Source organism: Gobius niger (assembly GCF_951799975.1).
Source record: "Gobius niger genome assembly, chromosome: 3".
Taxonomy (NCBI): Eukaryota; Metazoa; Chordata; class Actinopteri; order Gobiiformes; family Gobiidae; genus Gobius; species Gobius niger.
In genome coordinates, this window is record NC_136854.1 from 35,285,987 (window position 1) to 35,310,994 (window position 25,008).

At 40.4% G+C, this 25,008-nt stretch overlaps 2 protein-coding genes across 10 annotated transcripts in view; both read right to left on the reverse strand.

The window, feature by feature from the left end:
- pecam1b (platelet and endothelial cell adhesion molecule 1b) overlaps positions 1-5,193 on the reverse strand; it is a 31,990-nt gene extending 26,797 nt beyond the window's left edge. For all 5 annotated transcript variants that reach the window (XR_013792714.1, XM_079553355.1, XM_079553357.1 and 2 more), the window contains exons 1-2: positions 5,055-5,193; positions 4,938-4,973 (exon numbers count right to left, since the gene is read on the reverse strand). Coding sequence is in view for 4 of the 5 variants with exons in the window: in XM_079553355.1 (XP_079409481.1) it covers positions 4,938-4,973; positions 5,055-5,097 (79 nt within the window). In the remaining variant the exon portion in view is untranslated. The remainder of the gene's footprint in view (positions 1-4,937; positions 4,974-5,054) is intronic.
- An 8,094-nt stretch (positions 5,194-13,287) lies between these two features.
- Positions 13,288-25,008, reverse strand: part of rptor (regulatory associated protein of MTOR, complex 1) — a 298,884-nt gene continuing 287,163 nt past the window's right edge. For all 5 annotated transcript variants that reach the window (XM_079553276.1, XM_079553279.1, XM_079553277.1 and 2 more), the window contains 6 exons: positions 23,940-24,046; positions 21,572-21,699; positions 18,290-18,376; positions 18,083-18,199; positions 16,410-16,539; positions 13,288-14,017 (listed from right to left, as the gene is read on the reverse strand). In XM_079553276.1, coding sequence (XP_079409402.1) covers positions 13,943-14,017; positions 16,410-16,539; positions 18,083-18,199; positions 18,290-18,376; positions 21,572-21,699; positions 23,940-24,046 — 644 coding nt within the window. In that variant the 3' untranslated portion in view covers positions 13,288-13,942. The remainder of the gene's footprint in view (positions 14,018-16,409; positions 16,540-18,082; positions 18,200-18,289; positions 18,377-21,571; positions 21,700-23,939; positions 24,047-25,008) is intronic.

The window sequence follows — 25,008 nt, forward strand, 5'->3', positions numbered from 1 at the left end:
TGGAGCTATGGGAATATACTGGGAGAGGCCAAATGCTAACAAACATCTTTGGTCTTTTTGCGTGGCTGAGGGCACACACAAAGACCAGACAGGTCTGGTCTTTCACGCATCAACTCGTCTAAGCTCAGGTAAGAACATATCTCAGTATGGAAAAACGGTGGCCTGTTCCTTTAACTGCTACACTACAAAAAGTCATCTTGAAATACGTAAAACTTTCTTGAAATAAGTCCTTCATCTGAGTTCAAGAAATCTGTCTATGGGGCTAAGATATTTACACTTGAATTAAAGGGACTATACAGAGTTTAAAAATGTTAAAATTAAGTATTTTCCTCCCCTTACATCTTTCATCAATGTCCTAAGGTGTAGAATGAGCCCAGACATATTTACCTCAACTGCCTCTAAAATCCTGCACTGTCACTCACGGGCTTATTATAGAGGTGCAGTTACACGTATGACCTGAGGTGGCAGTAGTGAGTATAAAATGGCAAACTTGCATCTAGCCCCTTTAAGATTAAAATAAATCACTGCAATCTAAACTAGATGAACAATCCTAATTCATTTTTTGCAGTGTATCATTCATACAAATGCTTTTTCTGCCCACTTTTAGCAATGTACTGCGATGTCCCATCACCACCACAGCCGCAGAACTACAGGGCCTATCTCACCGGCCTGGAGGCGAGTTGGAAACTAGTTGGAAACTCAAGTCCATAGCGGCCATGGAGATGCCGAGTCTCCAGATAGTCTCGGTGAAAACAAACAGGTTGACCAGCGGCAACTCGAATCTCTAACTAGTCACTAACTCGTCTCCAGACCGGTGAGAAAGGCCCTTAAGCTACAGCAGAATCTCCTCCTCTTCACAGCCTGCTCCGGAGTCTAAGCCCTGGTGGTGGAGATGTTTTTCCCTACATTAAACCAACGTCTCTTACTGCAAGACAAGCAGTATTAAGTAAAGCAGCTACAGGAAAAGTTTTAGGTACTTTTGCTTGACTTATTTATGACGGCTGCTTTTTACAAACGCTTCTCTACATTTTAGAGTGAGTGAGCGCTTACAGAGCAGGAGTAAAAGCTGCAGTGAAGTCGCTCTGCTCCGAAGTAATAGAAAGACTATCAGAAAACCCTCGCCATAGACTCATTGTCGTTTGACCTGGTTTGATAACATTACTTTACTAAATTCAAGGACAATGAGCTTTGACGGAGAGGGATAACATGTTTTAGTCTTGCTGGCTCGTTTTAACTGAACTAAATGTCACGGTGGGTTTTCGGAGACTAATATAATGCTTTGGTATAAATGGCCTCCGAGTTGACTTTCTAAAGCAGCTAAAGTTTGTGTAATGAGCCCCCAGAGCAGCCGCTGAAGCAGATGGAGCTCACGCCAGTCTGCTGCTGCTGCTGCTGTGTGAGGTAAACAAACAGAGGAGCAGACAGACAGGAGCGCAGGGACACACCCACCTGCAGCCTGGCCCTGTCCAAGAGAGGAAAAAAAACAACACTTTGGTCTGAGAAAGGTGGGGCAATTGGGGAAATATCAGAGCAAACTTGAATTGACTCTCCGCTGGTCACGTTTCAATCTCACCCTCCCTCTATGTTCGATGTATCGTCACTAAAGAGCGATCTTGAAGAGGAGGGAGTCTCTTGGTGCAGTCCCTGTTATGAATGTAATATAAGTGTTGAGCAAATAAAGCTGTGGGTGTGGCCTTTGTTTTTGGATTAGTTGCTAAAAAAAACACAGCTCACTCACTTTTTCTCTCCCCTGGGTTCGCTATGGCAGTTCTTTAGAAATATTTCCAGACTACAAAACAATCTACAGTTAAAATATAACGAAAAATACTGTATATGCCAACTCATTATTGATTTTAACCCTTTAATGTTACTCCCTAAACCGTTTTTGGTATTTTCTAAGCATTTGGAGGACAAACAATGTTGTTACTTTATGTTTATTTTATTTTTTTGATACACCTCTGAGTTACCTGCCTTAAACCAGTCCATACCTGATCTAAACCAGCACAAACCAGTCCAGCCAGACCTGATCTAAACCTGGTCAAAACCAATCAAAACCTTCTCTTAACCAGTCAAAACCAGCATAAACCAGTCCAAACCTGGTCTAAACTGGTCTAAACCGGTCCAAATAAGGCTGGAACTGGCCCAAACCTGCTCTAAACCAGCATAAACCAGTCCAGCCAGACCTGATCTAAACCTGGTCGAAACCAATCAAAACCTCCTCTATACCAGTGAAAAACAGCTCTAAACCGGTCAAAACCAGCATAAACCAGTCCAAACCTGGTCTAAACTGGTCCAAATAAGGCTGGAATTGGCCCAAACCTGCTCTAAACCAGCACAAACCAGTCCAGCCAGACCTGATCTAAACCTGGTCGAAACCAATCAAAACCTTCTCTAAACCAGTCAAAACCAGCATAAACCAGTCCAAACCTGGTCTAAACTGGTCTAAACTGGTCCAAATAAGGCTGGAACTGGCCCAAACCTGCTCTAAACCAGCATAAACCGGTCCAGCCAGACCTGATCTCAACCTGGTCGAAACCAATCAAAACCACCTCTAAACCAGTGAAAAACAGCTCTAAACCGGTCAAAACCAGCATAAACCAGTCCAAACCTGGTCTAAACGGCTGGAACTGGCCCAAACCTGCTCTAAACCAGCATAAACCAGTCCAAACTAGTCCAACCCCAACCTTTACTAGTCCAAACTGGATATTTTGAGTATTACAAACTTAAACCGAATGGTAGCTATAGGCAGAATTAGAAACAACACATGATTCGATAAAGTGTGCTCTACCAAACGGTTGAGCAAACTATTAGAGGGTAAAAGCATCGTCAAAACAACTCATCCCCAGCTTGTGTTTTCTGTGACTCACTTTAGGTCCTATGCCATTAACCACTGCTCTATAGGGGCGACAGGTAACTGAAGACTATCGTAACATGGGCCCAGGGGCAGTGAACGCTTAGTCTCAGGAAATACCATGAGTTCCATTTATGTCCACATCGCAGAAATTCACCTGAAAGCCACAGACCAGACTTATTAGTTGTTGTTTAATTACAAAAAGTACTGGCACATTGTATAAAGGGACTAAAAAGTATGGACCCACTGAAGACAGAAGAAGAAGACATCGCTTAAGACAGCTTTAAACTCTGTTATCTGTGTTATATGTTATTATGTTTAATATCACCCAGCCCTATATACAGACCTATGTGCCACTTATTCTCCAGTACTGGTGGAGTCTTGTCTCAGATACGAGCTCTGTCCTCACTTCAAACAGAACTAATGATTTCTACTAAACAGCAGCGAGGACAGAGAGCCGTGTGACACTGTGCGATAACAAGTTCCCAACTACGTATCCAAAACGTCACCTTCAAAGCGTCACATCCAACACCAAACACAGCAGATAATCCGATGGGAAACTTCCACAGACGAGCCCACGTTTTAAAGAGTGAGTGGGCGATTTCACAATATGAAATCAAATCACGATCAATCAACTTGGAGAGAGCGCTGCATCACAATCAATACAGCTCAAGATTCAAGTCTTTTTTGTTTATTATGCTCAAACACAGACACATGGTTTACTTTTCTCCCTTCACCAAAATGTAGACTCTCAGAAGAGCTTTAGTGGCCTCTAAAATCCAACACTAGGTGCACATGATTCACGATAAATAAAGAAAATTGTGATATTAATTCTCACACTTGAGTCTGGACCGACAGCTCTTTGACTGCTGGTCACAGAAACACATGGACACTGGAGGATAAACTGTCTTTCTCAACAATGCAGAGACGGGGCACAAACACTGAACATGATGATGAATAATGAAGCTGAAGTAACAGGTGGGAACAGGTGGATCTTTGTCACATGTTCACACCACCATTTTGGCAAAGAAAAATAGAGCCATGTCACAGGAACAGCTCAAGTACCATATTGTTCATTAGTTTGCTCAAATTGTCATTCAAAAAAGTGAAGTTTCTAAGGAAAAATATATCAGGGTTTATACAAGTGGCATCAAGTAAAATGTAATGCTTTTGTAATGCCATTCAAATCCCTCAACAATATATTTTTAATGCCACAAATGCAAAAAATCTTGGCATATTTCATTCCGTAAGATTTGTAAGCGTTCAATCAAATGGGAACGTTGGAAAATGTGGATATTCAAAACCAAATTAGACACAACGGGAAACTTTTGAGCAAAAGATTGTGTCAAATTTCTGTCAGAGCTTTAGTTAGGCCTTTTGTTGTAAATCACAGTTTCTGTGTTTTTTTAGTTAAGCAAAATCATTGAGTGGGTTCTGTCTAAAAGGAAAAATTATGTTTTCTTAAAAATGTATATATTTAACGCCAATTTGAACCAGATGTAATTAAAGGGCCTTAAATTTGGTATAATTCCTTTAATGACTATTAATGCTTTTTAATGCCCCATGGAAACTCTGATATATATAGATATAGATAAAAACATGCTGTGTTGGATGAAATTAACTTAATTTCCAGTTTCCTAATATAGCATTAAGGCTGATCCACTGTTAGAAATGTCCTATTTTGATAAGATTATCTTTCCTCTTATTAACAAGGGCAGCACAATACTGTATTGCGAAATTAGTTTTTTTGTTGTCTTTCTTTCCTTCTCTTTTACACAACACACAAATCAGACAACATACTGGTGTGTGAGGCCAGTTATGAGGACACAGATTAGTGTTATTGCAATATTTGGTGATGTAGTATGAATATATATCGCAAATTTAAGGTAAAAGTTCTGTTTTACTCACGATTTTCCTAATCTAGTTCAATTTGATCCCTGTTTTGGTCCTAATATCGCATTATCATACACTACAATTCTTTCCCGTATTGTGCAGCCATACGTCCAACAGGTATCCTTGACAAAATCTGTTTAACCCACACATTGCCCTGAAAGACTTTCAAGAAAGTGATCAGTGATGTACTTACTGCTCTGGGCGTCCGCTCCTGTTTGCGAACCCACATCTTTGGACAAGAAAAGACAAAAGTCAACAAATTTGAAATCACAAAACAGGTATTTGCTCTGCACTTAGTTAATCTCCTCACAGCTGGACAGGAGCACAGAGGTGAGCAGCAACATGACCCCCATCCTGACTTGAGAATCCCGTTGACACGTCCTGAGCTGCACTGGTTGATGTTGCCGCTGGGACGTTTCTGGTCATGGATTTTGGCTGCAGTGGGCGGGGACGGGAGGGGGACACTGAGGTGGTACCCTCATTGGAGACGGTTATCACGAGCAGCAGCAGCGAGTTGGCTTTAATTTGACAGGAAGTGAGTGTTGCTTCCTCAGGATGTCCCGGCTGCCCATGTCTCTCCCGCTCAGGAATGTGCTCCCCTGGACTCCTCTGTGGCTTTGTGAATGTGTGTGTGTGTGTATGTGGGTGTGTGTGTGTGTGTGTGTGTGTGTGTGTTTTTACCAAGTCATACGGGGACCTCCTCTGTTAACGCTGTCACATAGCACTGGGTTTTAGAAGACAATTGGCCTGTAATGCATAAAAGAGACGACTGATTTGAGTTTGACGTTTTTGTGGCGTCGTTTGTTGAATACTGCAGGATTTGTCGTTGATACAATATCTTCTAGATATTACGATTATGGTGATCACCTGTGCCTCTTTTGGTTGTACTGCACAGCCACTTAGACCTTTAATGTCCCCCTTTTTCATGAACTTAGACTTACATAGAGAATGACAAATTATCCAACAGTGTTGTTGAGTTTTTTGAGTCATTACACTGCGTTCCAAATTATTATGCAAATTGGATTTTTGTGTCAAAAAGGTAAAAAAAACAAAAAAACAATAATAATGAAACTCATGGATGGTATCGTGTCTTGGGGCTCTATGAATCACTGACATTAATCTCAGAGACCTGGGATGATTAGTTTTCAGGTTAAGCCCAGTTAAGGGAAAAACTACTGAAAAAGGGTGTTCCACTTTATTATGCAGATCATCATTTTCAAGCAATATGGGAAAGAAAAAGGGTCTTTCTGCTGATGAAAGCGTGAAATAGTTGAATGCCTTGGTCTAGGTATGAAAACCTTCGATATTTCATGAAATATTAGGCATAATCATCATACTTATAAGAGATTTGTGGATGATTCAGAGCACACTCCGGTTTGTGCAAAGGCACAATATGGACGGTTTCTGCCAGACAAACACATCAGATTATGAGAACAGATGCTACAAAGCAGCAGACAGGTATTTGAAGCTGCTGGTGCCTCTGGAGTCCCCCGAACATCAAGGTGTCGGACCCTCCAGAGGCTGCAGTTGTGCATAATCCTTCTATCTGGGCCTCCCCTAAACTGTTAATTGAATGCTGACGAGCAGAAACGGCTGCAGTGGCTCAGAAATACATGATGACTCATTTTCAAACAGTCTTGTTCACTGATGAGGCCGTGTAGCCCTGGATGGTCAAATCAATGGAGTAGTGAATGGTTGGTGAATGACCACAATGTCCCAACAAGGCTGTGACGTCAGTAAAGAGGTGGCGGAGTCATGTTTTGGGCCAGAATCATGAGGAGAGAGCTGGTCGGCCTCTTTAGGCTCCCTGAAGGTGTGAAAATGAACAATATGTGAGTTTCTGACTGACCACTGTCTTCTATGCTACAAAAAGAAGAGCCGTGTTTTCCCTAACAAGATCCTCTTCATGCATGACAACGCACCATGTCCTGCTGTAAAGAATACCTCTGCATCACTGGCTGCTATGGGCATAAAAGGAGAGAAACTCATGATGTGGACCCCCTCCTCCCCTGACCTCAACCCTATTGAGAACCTTTGGAGCCTCAACAAAAGAAACTTCTATGAGGGTGGGAGGCAGTTTTCATCCAAACGGCAGCTCTGGGAGGCTATTCTGACATCCTGCAAACAAATCCAAGCAGAAACTGTCCAAAAACTCACAAGTTTAATGGATTTAAGAGCTTTTAAGCTGCTATCACACAAGGGCTGCTATGGTAAAATATAACTTGACCTGTTAATATTTTTTTGATTGAATTAGCTTTTGATTTCAGTAAATATGACCTCCTTATGCTACAAATTCAACAAATGACCATTTTCAGTTAATTACAAGCTTTAAAATGTATTGAAACAATGAGTTGCATAATAATTTGGAACAGTAGATTTTGAGGTTTTTACTATATATATATATATATATATATATATATATATATATATATATATATATATATATATATATATATATATTTTTAATACTGTTATCACTAGGAATTTTTTTCCACCACATTTAAACGATCCTCTACCAGGTAAAGACTTGAAAATTATGCTGACTCTCATTTGAGTTGACAATTTAGAAAATCTTAGAAAAATGTAATTTGCATAATAATTTGGAACGCAGTGTAAAGGAACTGTGCCAAAACAAAGACCTTAAATGTCAGTGAAAAGCATTTACCGTTGTTTCAAGTAGGCATTAAATCTATAGTTGTTGATGTTGTTTGCCATATATTCATAAAAAAACACAAAAACTATGGCCCAAGGCAAATTCAACTGCATGTTTTGAAGACATTTTCAATATTGTGTCAGTTTTACAAAATGTTTTGCCCAATTTTTCGGATATCCAACTTTGACTTTATTCATCTGCTCAGTCTAATGTTTCCACATTTTTAGAAATGATAAATGAATAGATTTGTTGTGTTTAAGGCATAAAATGTACAATTCCCAGATTAGAGTATTTTGTGACCCATTTCTTTCCGTGTGTGTGATTTTTTTGTTAATTTCTCATGTCTGTCCTTCCATGTCCCACTTTCGCTACTATTTCAGTCGCCCACCCACATTTCAATAGATATTGGAATACTTACGCCATCTCAGAGAGACATTCTTTTCGTTTCCACTTTCTTTTGTATTATTTGTAGCATATAATACAACATGTTATAGAAATTAGAAAAGTGTTCAGCCAGATTACGGGCAGTAGTAAATCTGGTTAAAGTTATACTCCTTGAATAAAGTCTATGGAATGCTCTCGTATTACGTGAACCCAGTGTATGTGTGTATGTTCCAGTACTTATGACATTGTGAGGACCAGTGTGACTTTTTAACCAACAGAGTGAGGACATTGTTGGAAAGTGAGGACATTTTGAAGGACTGTTTGAGGGTCAAGATGTGGTTTTAGGGTTAGAATTGGGTTAAGATTAGGGTTAGGATTAAGGTTAGGGGTTTAGGGTTAGGGTAATACATTATGTCTATGAGTGTCCTCGCAAAGATAGAAGTACAAGATAGCGTGTGTGTGTGTGTCGGTGGTATAGTCACAACGCAGACGGGATTGCTATGTACGCAGTCGTCAGGCCTTTGAACTCTGACCCCTTAACACAATGCCCTGTCAGACACTGCGTTGTTTGAACAGCAGCACTTCCCACCACCACTTTCTGCAACATGAATCACAGCTGGACGATCAATACTGCTGTCATAAAGTAATGAGTATTGGTCCGTCAGAATAGGCCTGTACAACATGTATGTTTTAAATATTTCATCTGTGTTAGGCATTATTTTGGCAACAATCTAAAGACATATCCTCGTTAAGTATACGTTTCATCTTTCCGTTTCATTTGGGGTGGTAGCCGTGAAACAGGCGGGTTATCTTGAGCTGAATGTCAGTCCTGAATCAGCCATGAAACCCCCCCCTGCATGAACCGTGGTCAGCACCCGAGTCCAAAACAACAATAATAACATTAATAATGGCCAATTTTAAACAAATGAACTGAACAGGGGGTGCAAACAACTCCAAACCCAAACATTACATAGCCTCCATATATTCTGTGTGTGAGATATGACCATATCTGCATTAGTGTCAAATTCATTGTTGTTTAAACTAAAAAAGCGATTTATATGTATGGTTTGCAGACATATTTTCATTATCTTCGTTCCTACTTTTTGTTGTAATTAACCGAATGCTCCTGAACACATCATGTGGGACAGAAGAGGCACAGCTCACGAGAGTCGTCGTTGTAGGACACTTTTTAAATAAATGCTGGCCTCAAGATGAAAACTTCTGCTTATAAGCCAACTCTACTGGTCATCTGTGCCTTAAATAGCCCAAACATAAGGCAATCTGGTACTGCTCCATTGAGCTTTGATTTCCCCTCGGTGCATTCTGTCAGAACTAATCATTTTTGTGCCTTGCCACTGAATTTGGAATCTACCACTGTCACCACTCTTACTTACGGCTGTACCGCCTTTGCTCTGCCTGATCCGTCAGGTCTTGGAAGTGAAGCAGGGAAGGTCCTGGTTGGTTCTTGGATGGGAGACTGTTTGATAACACCAGGGTGAATGTAGTGTGTGAATGAGTGAGTGGTTGGTGGCCGATGGCGCAGACTCGCTTCTTTCTGTCAGTCTATCCCAGAGCTTACCACAACCAAGTATGGAGTGAATAAATAATGCAATGTACAGGGTCTTTGAGTGTCCAGAAAAGCGCTATATAAAACCAATGCATTATTATTATTACTGATGGAAATTAACAGGTTACATTTCTCTGATTGGTTCACTCCACATTGAAATTACACTCAGTGAACACAGTACCAGACAACTGTCCTACACTGGAAAAAGTCCCATCTTATCTTAGCAAAAGGAAAAGTGCTTGAATGAAGACATTTACTATGAGGAGGTTTGGGCTGTCTTGATATAAGATTTCCAAAGGAACAAGCATTAAAGCAATACTACGTAACTTGTTTACCTTAATAAATCCTTTCCGTAGTCCCTATGGGGGTAATACAAGTGTTTATGTGATGATTGGAGGGTCTTTCATCTCCCCCTGGTGTCTCTGGCCTGAAAACCACAATTGCAACTTGAAAAACGTGAAAAAAATAATTTCCATTGTGTAACTGGATGTACAATATCCCTCTCTCCCTTCGCCTTTTCTGTCAGCGTAGTATTTACTCTCACGGACAATTAATAAGTAAAAAAATCGCAACTTACTACGACACCTGCGGTTGCGCTTATGGCCTCTAGGGGCATGAGTTACTTAATGCTGCTTTAACCTCTTAACTTCCACCTGAACGGATCCCATTTTCTCCAGTTTGGCTTTACCCTAATCAAAAAGCTTCTTGGGGAAAAAAGCACCAAAATAGCCACAAAAAATGAGAAGAAAACAAGGATGTAAACGCAACAAAAATGTGACAAAAATTCAACAAAGATGTGACAAAAATATGACAAAAATGTGACAAAAACTCAACCAAAGAGTGACAAAAACTCAACCAAAGAGTGACAAAAATTCAACAAAAATGTGACAAAAAAAACAAACAAACATACAAAATGTGACACAGCACAGCAACAATGCGAGGAAAAAGATCAGTTTTGTGGGTCTTAGCTTTCAAATGAGGTGTTACACAGCCAAAAGAGGACAGTATGCATTTGGTTTAGGCAGGTGGTAAGAGGTTAAGTTGCTAAAAACAAAAGGAATTAACTTGAACACTTAAAACACAACAAAAACAGTTGGTCCAAACCGAACATTTCAAGCACTTTTATATATATTTTTTTTTCTGTGTGTATTTTGCATGTAATTCAAGCAGACTAGAGTAGAAGTGAATGACAAGTTATATATTACACTGAAGAGAAGCAGAGACCAGTGTCAGGTGTGATATTTGGTTTATTTCATCTCCCGTCTCAATAACCACAATCAGCAAAGCAGCCTACAGCCACACAGACCTGAAAACCTGATTGTTTTACTGTTTACTGTCCTCCTACTCCTTAAAGTCTCTTCTTTCTTTTCTCCAAATCTAAAAAGTTAGAACTCTTTTTTTTTTTTTTTTTACTTTTTGGAGCAAATTTTTTACCTTTGAGTGACGTTACAGAGAAATCGGTGTCAGTGCGTGGACTAACCTGGTGACTGGGTTTGTTTCGAGTCGTGATAGTTTTACCAATAGGAAACTGAAGAAGCATGTATTGTACAAGTCTTACGTGTGTCCTGCTGCTGCCTCCATCTTACACTACTTCAAAGGCCTAACGACAGAAAAGCCAGAATTAAAAACACAAACTTACACAACGGAACAGTTAAAAAAAAAAAAAAAAAAGAGAAGCAAGGTCAAGGAGAGGCACGTTATTTTGATATCACAGGGAAAAAAAACGCCAAGCAGCACCACAGTGACAGAAAGAAATGCAGGGTTGGCGTAAAAAGGCGGCATCAGACTGGATTATCATCAACCGTTTCAATGCACTGACAAAGCTTTGGGACTTTTAGACACATTTTTGGTCATTTTAAACCCAATAATACTCCACGCAGATCTGGTGCCGCCCTTAGCAAACTCACTTCCTGCAAATCCCTGCTCAAACAAATTCAAAAATCAAACAATAAAACCAAAATAAAAACTCAAAAGACATCAACTAAGTATTTTTGTTTTACAGTTGAAAAAGACCAAATTTGGCAACATTATCGATTACTATTACATCACTTAGTCACTCAAAATATAAAGTTATTCGTTGTATTGCTATAAGGCTGCATGAACCAAGTGTTGTCATTTTAAGAGACTATTTTTAAGCTCCTGTACCTGATTCCTCCCGTTCTCAAGCGGCGAAAGGGGGAGTTGAGTTTAAACTGTTTTCCGCGGCTCCTCGACTCTTTTCGAGCTCACACACAAACCCTGTGCATGAATTCTGGTTCGACAAGTTTCAGACTGCAGGGTAAACCTTCTGCATTCCCAAAACATTTCAAGGGACATTAAAAAACACTCTTTTAGGTACCTTAAAGGTGCATTATGTAACATTTTATGTGAAATAAAGTTGATATGTGTGCGTATTTGACCTTATGGTGACCCAGTGGCTGTATGAGTGGTCAGCACGGCGCCTTTACTTTCCATCACAGTGGTCTCTAGGACTAGAGGCCGATATTTGGGGATTCTACAATATCGGCCGATCTAGCGCCGATAAAAGTCGTTATCTCTGGGACACGAAAGGGATAAAGACTTTCCATTTGCATTAGAAAGAGCGAAGTTAGATCTTGAAAATGAGTCCTTCCACAACTGCCGAGGCCTCAGGGGAACAGAGAAACATTGCAATGAAAATGTGTTAGCTACAAGTCTGACTAAAGTTAGCTAGTTTCACTAAATCTCGGTGAATATGGACAATGCATGTCTTTTTCAAGCACAGAACCTGGAGAATTCAATCGCTGAGTTAGTTTGAACCACCGCAATGGTTTTTTTGATAGCAACAGTACGCTAATGCTAACAGCAGCATGCTAATGCTAACGGCAACTAATCAAAGCTGGGACAGTAACTATGGCTAAATCATCTAAAGTAATAAAATAAAATCGGCCACTGCTGGAGCGGCCAAGTATTTATGTTTTTAAAGGATTATAGATCAGACATTTGGAAAAATCTGCCAAAAATATCGGTCAAAAGATATTGGCTGTGCATATCGGCATCGGCCAAAAAAAAAAAAAAAATGGCATTGGTCGACCTCTATTTAAGGAGCTCCAGGATCAATTATTTGGAACGTTTTCTCTGCTGACGGACCCTCCCACCAGAAAACCTACAAAACAATTGATCCTGGAACATTGTAGAGACCACCGTGATCGAAGGTAAAGGCGCCATGCTGACCACTCATACAGCTGCTGGGTCACTACAAGGTTAAATACACACACTTTTTTTTTCCACATAAAAAGTTGCATAATGCACCTTTAACATCAATTGCGTCCTTTTTATAATTTGAAATGAAGTGTTTGGGAAAAGACAGTAATAAGTGATAGACTGGGCTGGTGCGGATTTCAAATCGTCCAGAGGCAGCAGAGGGAATACCGTGATATAAACTTTCATTAATGGCATGCTGGCAAATCAATGGCACTGTGACGAACACACTGAGTGCATAACAGCTCAGACTGGGCCTGGCGATAGATTGCGAGCTTGGAAAATGTGGAGGAAAGTTTTGTGTTCCTTCGTTGATGCAATAAAACCCAGGAAATACACTTCGTATTACTCAAAACAGCGTGTATGTGAAGCAAAGCACTGCTCCTTGTCTTTTTTGATGAGGAAACAACATTAAACCTGCAATGGCTTAATTTTTTCCACAATGTTAATGCTTGTTCAACATTTGACGGGAAAGGATTTCACTCTATTACGAGGACAAATGTAGGTACAGGAGCTTTACATGGAAATTTGCATTCTAGTGCGGTGTTGTTCGTGACGAGGGGGCGGGGCTTGTGGCTAGGTCCTAGAAGAGCATGATTATTGCTTTGCAGAAGTACCATTCTAAAAAAAAAATAACACTTTCCGTTCTCAGCTAGCTACCCTAATCAAGCCGGGATACAGGTAGTAAGTCATGAAAGAAACGAAGGGAAAAAAAGAGCTGGGTTTAGCGAGGGAAAACGAAAATTTGGCACGCAGATGACGGGGGGACTCGGGAAGGTAACTGTGCTAATACCCATTTTAACACACACAATCGTACAGGGGTCACATGCGCCGCTCAAGGCAGAATCCAGTTCATTTTTGCATTTTTTTTTCTTTCTCTATCTTAAAAGTCCGTGAACGTGCAGCGAAGGCGATATCCGTCCCGTGTTCGTCTCGGCCGTCGAACACACGTGTTGAGGTCCAGCTGAAAAAACGTGGGTTGCATCTGGTGCGATATAGGGGCGTCTTCAAAGTCCAAAGTCGTGATGCGATCGCTGCGACGCAACACAATCCTTCCTCACTCGTTTAAAATAAATCCTCTCGTCTTTCCGTCATCCTGTTCTCGTTTTAAATATACACGCTTCCGCAGCAAGTCTACAATCATTTGCTTCATAATAAGAATATGAATAAACAATGAAAAGATAATTATATATAGTAAGTATATATAGAGTCTCTTGTAGCATTTGAGTTTGTTTTTGTCAGCAGCAGTCACTGGAACATTCAGGTTGGGAGTAATTGCATTATGTACAAAAATATCATTTACATCCCGGTGCTCAACAGCCCGGACTCCAGTCATAGTTTGGGTGGGTGGTTGGGGGGTAAATGCTGGTGTGTGTTATCTCCGCTCTAGTCTCTTCTCTGCTGAGTAGATCGACATGTAGTAGTCGTTGCTGCCGACCGCCAAGTGAGGCTAAGAGAGAGAAGGAAAGAGTGCAATAACCGGTTAGTATCAAATATAAGCAATACTTTCCTACACAAACAAGGCATTCAAAACACTTATATTTGATAGTTTGAGCCTTGGTAAAGCAGGGGCGTCAAAGTCGTTTGGGTCGAGGGCCGAAATTCAGCCCCCATGGCGGGTCGAGGGCCGCATATACTGTAAAGGACTGTGGCCTCATAAATAACAGCTTACACGTATTGTGCTTCATCAGCCTGTGTCACATGTTTCTCAAAGTGCTACATGAAGTCATTATTCATTCACTCCACACTCGATGGGGGTAAGTTACTATTGTAGCCCCAGCTGCCCTGGGGCAGACTGACCATTTACCACGTGGCTATAATATGCTGCTTATATCCTGATCTCTTAGGTCAATGACCTCTGCTGGACATGTGTGGAATTATTTCCTTTTTTTCAAACTTTAAGCTGCCCCCTAGTGGCTGGAGTGAGCAAACTGGTTATTTCTTTAAAAATCCATGACTTTCGCACAGGAATGGACTAAAGACTCACTTTTTTTGACTGAGGAATTCATGCTCCTCAAAGGACACATTAAATCAGGCCCGTGGGCCTTGACCTTGACACATGTGTGGTAAAGGCTTCTCGAAGGCGGTGTTCTGAGTAATTCAGGTTTGGTGTTTTCTTCTGGTTTAAACAACATTTAACCTCTTAACCCCCTCCTTAACAGAGCACATTTTCTCCAGTTCAGCTTTTTTTCTTTTTTTTTGCGTTGTCGTCAAATTTTTGTTGCTTTCTTCATCGCCAGTGGTGGGGAGAACACTTTGAAGTTGAATTTAGTTACTAAAGACTGAATACTTGCTTTAAAATGTATTTTGTAACATATTCTGTTACTTTGTCTCATCAGAGTACTGTATTCTGAATACTTTCACATCGATTGTCATAATATTTTTGTATAAATATGGCGTATAGTTACAAAAATGAAGACTACAATTGTTGGGACACCTGTTATAAACTCACTCCATCAACTAGAAACTCTTTAACTCTCTTGGCAAATGGAGCAGATTCAGCATCATGTGACACGTGTGCAAATGTGGTAAAAGGCGTTTTACATCTTCATTTTATTTTAGGAAGAAAAACATGTCAACTTTAAAAGTTCTTTCTTAATCATGTTGTGAATATGGAGCTAATATGGAATGACTGAGTACTGGGATGTATTCCCTTAATGTTTGCAAAGTAACTGTATCCTAAATACTCTCAAATGAAAGTGTAACTTTACCAGAATACAGTTACTCAACATGAGTATTCTAAATCCATGTATTTAGTTACTGCCCAACACTGATCATCTCTTTAATTCCTTACTCTTTAGTGATGTTTTTGTCGCTTTTGTAACGTTTATTTTTGCTTTTCCGTCACGTTTTTGTTGCTCTTTTTTGTGGCCTTTTTTTTTGCTTTTTCATCACTTTTTAGTTGTGTTTCTGTCTTTTTATTGTGTTATTGTTTTTTTCTGGCACGTTTTTGCTGCTCTTTTGTTGCGTTTTTCATCATGTTTTAGTTGTGTTTTTTTGCTGTTGTATTTTCATTCTTTTTTTTGTCGCTTTTTTCCAAGAAGCTTTTAGATTTGGGTAAAGCCAAACTGGAGAAAAGGTCCTCGGTTCTGTTTGGGGTTAAGAGGTGAAACCACTTTATGACTAAACAACTGTATTGCAGACTGAGTCCATCACCAATACCCGATTTCGGAAACTAAAAGTAGCCAAATTTAAGGTGGTGTGGAACAGCCGTTTTGGAGTCTTATTTCCTGTGTCCGTAAATACATCATAAATACAGGTTCATTCCATATTCCGTCTTGTATTTATTTGACAAATGTAATGTGGTGTAATGAGAAGCCTGAAAGCCGGCTAATGCAGCAATACAGCGATCAGCTAATGCTAGCGCCGTGGCAACGAGCCCAAATGAACGGCATTAGCCGCGTTAATGTGTTTTCAGCTGCAGCACAACACAGTTAATCCAAATCACACTCCACTTCTACAGTTGATGTGGTCATTGCAGCTTTCAGCAGGCATTAAAAACTAAGTTAAGGGACAGACATGTGTTTCTTTGACGGTCCAAGTTCCAAGTTTTTACCAGCAACTTTTAGGTCCTGCATCTTTGGGCATTGAACCACAGCAAAGGTATTAGATAATGTGTGAGAGCCTCAGTAAAAAAACAAACAATCATCTATTTGCAGAATCCCAGATCCATGCTGCAAAAATGCACCACTCCAGTATAACATATGGAGAAAATAAAACAAGCAAAATACTAAAAATCCACCTATTATTAACTTGTACGGTTGCATATTCAAACTGATAATACAATTTAGAACTAGTTAAACCCATCATTCCCCCACAACGGGCAGATAATGTATATTTACCCAGTACGGATGGAAGGCTAGGCAGCTGATGGCTCCAATCCTTTGTCCCATGAAGCCGTCGTAGTATTTAATGTTGCTGATCACGTCGCCATTTGAGTTGTACACGGCGATAAACTGGTTCATTGAGCCGCTGCACGAGAGAGAACGACAGAAAAGGACAGAAGCCGATTTAAAACAAGCACCGAGATGAGATCATGGCTGTGAGATACATAACGGGATAAATGTTATACTTAAGATCTCTTTAGTTGTTGTCGTAAAGCGTTAATCGGCATCTTAAGGATGATAATCGTAATGCGTGGAACAGATTAAGGAAAAAGGGTGATGATTTGGTGATGATGACTTTCAAAGGCCCTGCTGCAACAACCTCTTCATCTATTGCTCTCAAATACAGTGCGAACCAGATGTTTATATACACTATATAAAAAGACTCATATGCATTTTATTCTCATTGTCTGACATGAAACCAGAATTAACTTTTTAGGAAATTAGAATTAAAAAAAAATATTGCCATTTGTTAAATGCCAGAAGAATGAGAGATAGAATTTTCTACACAGTTTTATATTACTTTTTATATTACAAAGCCACAGTTTACATACATTTAATTAATATTTGGTAGCATTGGCTTTAACCTCTTAACCCCCACCTGAACCGAGCAAACAGGAGATGAGAATGTGAAGAAAAAGTGACAAAAAAGTGATGAAAAAAGTGACAAAACAGGACAAAAAGGTGAAAAAAGAGACAAAAATGTGATTAAAAAGGGACAAAAAAGTGACAAAAACGAAGATGAAAACGCAAATAAACATCAAAAGCGGCAACACAGCAACAAACTGGGTAAAGCTGAAGTGGAGAAAATGCTCTCGGTTCAGGTGGGGGTTAAGAGGTTAAACTGTATAACTTGGGTCGTTTTGGATTACCCTCCACAAGCCTCTCACAATAGTTGGCAGGAACTTCTGATCTGATGATGGCTGGACATTTCCATACCTTTAATACTTGCGTATAATTGTTTGAACCAATGAACCTGGCACCGTCTGTATCTTGAAATTGCACCCAAGGATGAACCCGATTTGCATTGTAGGAGCCATTTTGACCCTTTAATCAAGCATTTTGTGGAATTTTCAGTTCTTTTGTGCGTGTCAGAAGTAACATCGTCACTTTGCAGCCTAGTGGTTCGTGACGTGGGTTCACGGCCATTACATGCATGCTTCCAAGGACATGACATCGACATCTGGGATTTCCTGACTATATAGTAATCTTCGTGTAACTTCTGACTTGTAGAAAGTAACACAGAAATGTCTAGAAAAAGTTATTTAATTCTTCAGACATTTAGCAAATAGAAATAACTGAGCTAAAAAGGAAAAGTGAATTCTGTTTTCATGTCAGACACTGAGAAAAAAGGCATATGTGTCTTTTCATATAGTGTATGAAAACAACTGGCTCCCACTGTGTATAAACCCCAGTGTATAAACATATGCCTCAACATTTCAACAATTCCTTTCTTAGATCATTTTCAGTTTTGACTGCAAACTGGGAACACACCAGACGACCTGCTGTTATTGAGACTTTTACATAGTTTAGAAGTTGTCCTAAGTTGCTTTTGACAATCCTGACACTTGCTTCTGTCTTACAAAGTCTCTCCAACACCATAGCACCCGCTGCTATTGTTTCAGACTCACCAGGCGAACAGGTTTGCTTGTGGATGGATGTCCAGGGCTGTTAGTCCTTTCACAGTTTGAAGCACGTTGACAGAGTCTGGGCTCCGAGGTTCGAAGAAACGCACGTCACCGTTCACACTAAGAGGAAGATGAGGCGATTAATCAATAAGGGCGATCCATAGAGACGTAAAATAAAGATTTAAAGTGAAATAGGCCTTAACGCATTACCTGACGCTGATTACATGTCCGTCTGTCTCCTTCTGCAGGTGAGCTTTGACCACCCAGGCGCCGTGCTCTCTGTACGTCATCACACGGCTGCAAAACACATTCACAATCATTACACTGTGAAGAGAGAGTATTTCCAAGTATATAAACTACGGCGCCAAAACAGTTCTCTTCTAATGTGGCTCTTGAAATACATTCAGCAAAGGAAGAGAGAAAAGAGGGAACAAGATATTTATTTCTACTAGCAATATTACAGTGCATTTATTTTACAATGCAGATGATACGTGTAATACTTGGGAGTGGCCACTGGAGGGCACTGTGAGACTACGGCAAAAGACTTTGAATACAAACGTGTTTCTGAAATGCTGTGTTTAATCCATATTGGAAGGATTTGAGCACAGAAAGAAAGAAAACCTTCTCACGCTACACACACAGAAACCAGCCCGTTACCAGCAATTAGACAGAGTTGAAAACGGTAAACCTTTTCTGAGAAGTCAATACCGACCCACTGACTTCAGAATGATCATATTGAGATGAAAAAGTAACTCTTGCCTAAACGGAGCCATTAGTGAATTTAAAACCTTTAATGCTTCATCATCATCATTACCTTTTCTTTCTTTCTCTCTTTTCGGACAGAAATGAAGATTATTTAATGGTAGATTGGTTTGAAAGGAACAATATCATAGCTGCCGACTCAGAAGAGAATCACAAGGGGAAAAACTGTCTTGAGTTTGAATGCCTTTAAAAATGCTGTAAGCGTAACTACGTGAAATCTCTTCCAAATCTGTTTTTGATTACTCACTGCTAAATGCGGGCACGCAGCCAAAATATTTACCCAAGTGAGAACAGTGTCACTTTAATATGATTTTACTCAGGCACAACAAGTTTAAAGTTGAGCCCCACAGAAGAAAAAAGTGAGGAAGACTTAGGTGAAAATACCACTTGAGTATTGTTACTTCAAGATAACGTTGCTCAAGTGGAAGTAAACAGTACTGTGTGATAAAAAAAAAAATACTCCAAGAAGTCCACGTTTGTGTTCGCTCTCAGAAGCTTTCCATTAGAGCTGCAAGGTTTATCGATATAGAATTGCAATCGAGGTTTTGACGACTGCAATAACCGAACCTCAAGAGGCTGAGCTTTTATTTCTTTTGTCTCTGGCATTTAAGTCATAGATGTTTCACCGATCAGAAGTGGAGACAGACGGCAGGCAGCCAGGTTTCCTCCGAGTGCTACAGTTTCCCCGTCCTCCAAGGTCATGCTGGTCAGGTTGAACACAGTGGCAGCGCGGCTCAGCTGAGGCGGCTCAGGACTAACACCTGAACACTATTTCGTTGTAGCTTGTACAATGACAATAAAGCACTAACTTAATCTCTCTAGAGAAATATGTTCTCTGCATTTGACCTTCAATGTCACTGGGGCGATACACCCTATGTGATTCCATCCTGGACTTATTTAGTCACGTGGCTGTCCCCCAGAGGTAGCCTGAATGTCGGGGGAAAGGTGGAAGCCGAACTCCTCCAGAAGAGGGCGCTGTCCACATAAAATCAAATATTTTTGAAAGTACATTATTGTGTATTGTTCTAATGTGGGGCAATATAAGCGAGAATATGTTGTTTGACTAAAGTCTAAAAGTAACATGACTTTCTTCACTCATTATAATTGCTTTGAAATGTAATAAATATAAAATAAAATATAACAAAAATCACAATTGAGTTTTTTGTCAAAATGGTGCAGCCCTATTTTCCAGCGTAACTTCTTAAGCCGTCTTTCTGACAACTAAAGAATCTTTGTCCAAAGAAGTACAGTAAACGAGTATTGCCCACCTCTGCCCACTACCTATAAAGGATTTGTGCATGGAATGTTGCAACACGATTTCCTGGGATAAAATGAAATAAACATTTAAACAGTATGTGGCAGAAAACAAGCAGCTGTTGGATGATTTCTTACGAAAGATGATGAATGATGTCAGAGGTGCAGATGTTGAGGAAAATCAAAATTCATTAAAGCGGCATCGCGCAGTCAAGTAGCTGAAGTCCAAAGCTATATTTATTCATTGAAGATAACCTTTTCGGTAGAGCCTTCTTTTTTGAACCACAGTGCATGTGGACCAGCCCAGGTGGTGAATTTTGGATAATTTCTTACATCATTCTAAAAACTTTACTTAGGGTGTAAATACTTGACCAGAGGAGACTTCCGTATTTATAACTGTAGCTGCTTAAACCTTGAGGCAAAAGAGAAGAAGAAGAATTTTATTTATATAGCGCCTTTCACAGACATAGTCACAAAGCGCTTTACATGAGACAATGATACATTCACTGCATTCACCGATCAGAATTGGAGACAGAAGGATAGAAAGTATTTGTGGACCCACTAAAGCACTTGTGTAGCGCTCTGTCTAAATGTAGATTGTTATTGATAATAAGCCACGTTCATAATGTATATATATCTTTAATGGCCGGTAATTCTTGCGAATGACCGACATTTTACAACCCAGTTTCTTCTTCCTACACCTCCGCAGTAATGTTGTGTATGCAGTCCAGTGCAGTGTAGAGACTTGTACATAGGTGAGACCAAGCAGCTTCTACACAAGCGCATGTATCAACATCGACGCTCGAGCTCCTCTGGACAGGACTCTGCAGTGTTTTTACATCAGCAGAAACATCAGCACAGCTTTCAAGACCAGGATGTCCATATACTGGACAGGGAGGAGAGGGGGTTTGAGAGGGGCGTAAAGGAGGCCATCTATGTTAAAGCAGTACTAAGTAACGTGTTTACCTTAATAAATGCGTTTCGTAGTCCCTGTGGGGGTAATACAAGTGTTTATGGGATGATTGGAGGGTCTTTCATCTCCCCCTTGTGTCTCTGGCCAGAAAACCATGTTTGCAACTTGACTGCCACCGGTGCGGAGAAAGCAATGCACACTAATGTAATCACGAAGAAGAAGCTAACATGCTAACGGGCAAAGCTAACTGCGGGCTAACGTCACTTTAAACAGTATTTACAGCCAAGTTTGAGTGAAAAAAAATATTTCCATTGTATAATTGGATGCACAGTAACCCTCTCTCCCTTAGCCTTTCCTGTCAGCGTAGTATTTACTCTCCAAGACAATTAATAAGTTAAAAAATCGTAACTTGCTACTACACCTGCAGTTGCGCTTATGGCCTCTAGGGGGAAGAGTTACTTAGTACTGCTTTAAAGTGGAGAAGCCCTCTCTGAACAGGGGGGTGGGCTAAGGCACAATTTGTCTAACCCGGAATGTTCCGCAGTGTAGCTTTAAATCTTTACCATTCATTTGGGCCCATTCTCCGGTCAAACACCCGCACAGACCCATCGCCGAGGCCCGCCACGATGAGGGAGCGCTGGGAGTCACAGGACAGACTGGTCACACAGCTGTCCGCTCCGGTCGGGATGTCCTGTCCAACACACACAAAAACACCCCGTTACAAGGAATCGATGTTGTGCTTTGTAGACTATCGGCTCATTTAAACTAGAATCCGGCGTCGATGCGTAGCCACAGGCCGGGCCATTTGTCCCTGTATCTGCTCCATCCGTCAAGTCGGTGATTAGCGCAGACGACCATTAGATAAACCAGCTCTAATGGGCCTGAGCTGCGTCACTTTACTAACTCTACACACGGGTGTCAGTTGTTAAGGCAAATGACTAAAGAAAGGAACGATCTGAAACTGCAATAAAAGTAGACGACTCCAATCAACATGCAAAAAAATAAGTTTAGTGGTACTTTTACCTTTATTTTGAAAACCTGAATCAATAGCAGAACTCCCTTGACAAATTCGATCCAACTTGTGAATGGGAGGCGTTGATATTGTACTTGTAAGGAGTAGCAGACTTATCATGAACGGTTAGGAATAATATATAAAGATATTGCCAAGTTAATGCAGAAAATTCCAAATTTGTGCAGTTAATTTGTGCTGAACATATTTGTCGTATACAAATCGATCACTGGGACAAGTAAACACAAATTTCACAACTTGCTGGGTCACTTTTCAGTGGCACGTTCACAAAAAATGAAAGTAAACTAGCCTGAAAGCAGTGGTGGAAAGTAACACAGTAAAAAGTGCAAATTCTAGGTACTTTTTCTTTACTCAAGTAAGTTTTGATGAATAATTTCTACTTTTACTTCACTACATTTTAGAGCCTGTATCTGTACTTTCTACTCCACTACATTTTAAAATGTAAGTGTTGTATTTGTGACCTTTCTATGATGAACTGGTGTAGTCCCAGTTTAGACTTGGTTTAGTGGTTTACTCCTTTAGATCTGGTTTATACCTGGTTTAGACCTAGTTTAGTCCGGGTTCAAACCTGGTTTTGTTCCTGTTTTTGACCTGAGTTAGTGCTTTACTCGTTTAGACCTGGCTTGATTCAAATTATTTGAAAAAAATCCTGCACATTAAACTCTCTTCAATACATTTACTTTTTACTCATAAAGTACATTTTGCCCATTTTATACTCACTACTGCCACCTCAGGTCATACGTGTAACTGCAGTCTCTATATTAAGCTTGTGCATGACGGCGCTTCCGACCGAAACAACTTTTTGAGTGACAGTGCAGGATTTTAGGCAGTTGTGGTGAACAGGTCTGGGTTCATTCCACACATTAGGACATTGCTGGAATATGTTGGGGCAGGAAAATACATAATTTTTTACATTTTTAAACCTGTATAGTCCCTTCAAGTACATTTTTGGTCCTGTATCTGCACTTTTAAATCAGAACATTGAGTTCTTCTTCCACCACTCCCTGAAAGTGAAATTGATACAAATGGTTTTAATATTAGATGCACAGTGTTTTTATCCCACTAATGTTTGAGTTTACAATATACTAAAGGAGGACAAAACAAATTTCATTCCATTTCTTGAAATAAAATCAAGCCTTTAAGAACTTGAGTATTTTTTCCTTGTTATGTAGTAAAAATTAACTCGATTTAGATACTTCCTTATACTATCACTTGGCCAAAGGCTACAGTAAACAAAGGCACTGGCCTGATTTGAGTTTTTAATGTGAACAAGTGAAAGCTTAACTGCAATGAATAAATGTGTCGTGCATCTTAATGTGATGTAATGTCTGCTGCAGCTCCGACATCTACATTTGAGACGCACAAAGGCATCGATCCGCAGTTAATCCTCTAATAACACCCAGTGAACTGTGTGAAAGCTCCCGACGCCTGACAATATGCAACTGATCTGACTGTATTAAGACAGAGACCGGAGTTAATGCCTGGTTTTAGCATTTGACAGCACAATTTATCAGCGCGCGAGTATCATTCGGGTTCAGCGCTTTCTTCATCACCTTGTAGCCCTAGAGATTTTTAAAGTAAATGGTTATTGCATCGCCTGCTTTTGCCATAACTATAGCGAGGCGAGCCCTATTTCCGAGCAAAATAACCACACAAGTTGGATTTTTCTCCTTTACTTTCTCTACACTGCATAAGTTTAATCGCAACTTCGGTCATTTGTCTTCAAAACAAAAAGGTCCTGCGGCGGCACCATGGGGCTCGGCCTTTACACCGAATCCATGGCGCTAATGCTTCCTCATCTAAAATGCGAGGCAAAGACTCGAGGCGAGGTGTTTTTCGGCTAAAGTTACAGCTTTTAAATAGTTGTTTCCTAAATGTTAATGCGTCTGTTAAGGCGATACCTGGATTTTCATCTCTCGGTCCGTGTCCCAAATGCGGATGACTCTGACATCTCCCGACGTCATGAGGAGGCCGGTGTCCTGCTCCCAATCCACCACCATCCCGGCGCCTACGGAGAGGAAACCCACACGAGAGTTACAGGTGCGCCTTCTTTACCTTCTTAAAGTTTTGAGCTGAGAGTCAAGTTGAGTTGAGGTTGAGGGGGTGAACACTGACGTACAGACATGGGGTTTGCACAGAACATGCAAACTTCACACAGAAAAGACCCTCCCCTGCCAGAGAATCGAACCCGGGACCTTCTTGCTTTGAGGTCTTACTGTAGTAGGTCCCGGCGATGACACAAGGACAAAAAGAAGGAGATTTAAAGTTTGTTCATTGACGTATTTGCTCATTTTAGCCACCTCATTTTATTGAGTTTTTACTACCAGAGTTGAAGTAAGGATTTAACAAGGAGCAGCCGTGCGTTTTACAGTTTTAATGCATTTTTTGGTGGAAAATGATATGAGCGAGTTTATCGATCGCTACTCTCTGTCAGGGTTCATTAAAGGGGAAACAGCTCCACATTGTGGCCGTGTATTATGCACTTTGTGATGTCTTTAATGGGTAAATATTCAGATTATTGCTGGGTTTTAGGTGACATCACAGCGTTATAAAGCCATTTCCACTCAAATGCCAAGTTAAACCTGTGCTGCAAAGTAAGCTAAAACCCAGAAAAGTACTTTAAATAACTACACTTTGCTTTGTGGAAGAGTCCAGAGCCTTTCACACATCCTTTCTCTTGATGAGAAAATTAAAACAACCTTGGATCAAACGTTGCCATCACCTTTGTGCTACAGAGAGAAGTCCTGCAGTAAAGTTTGAATGCCTTTAACGCACCAAAATCTGACTCATAGCTTCAAAGTATTCGATTAGTCAAAGTAATGTTTTCACAGGAAATCAGGGGATGTGATTAAATTTCAGGAGGGACACAGCTGCTGAAAACACGGAGCGTGGCATGTTCTGGGCACAGCACAAGTTCAACCGTCCAAACCTGTGAGAGGCCAATGCAATGTAGCATCGAGTGAAAGATGT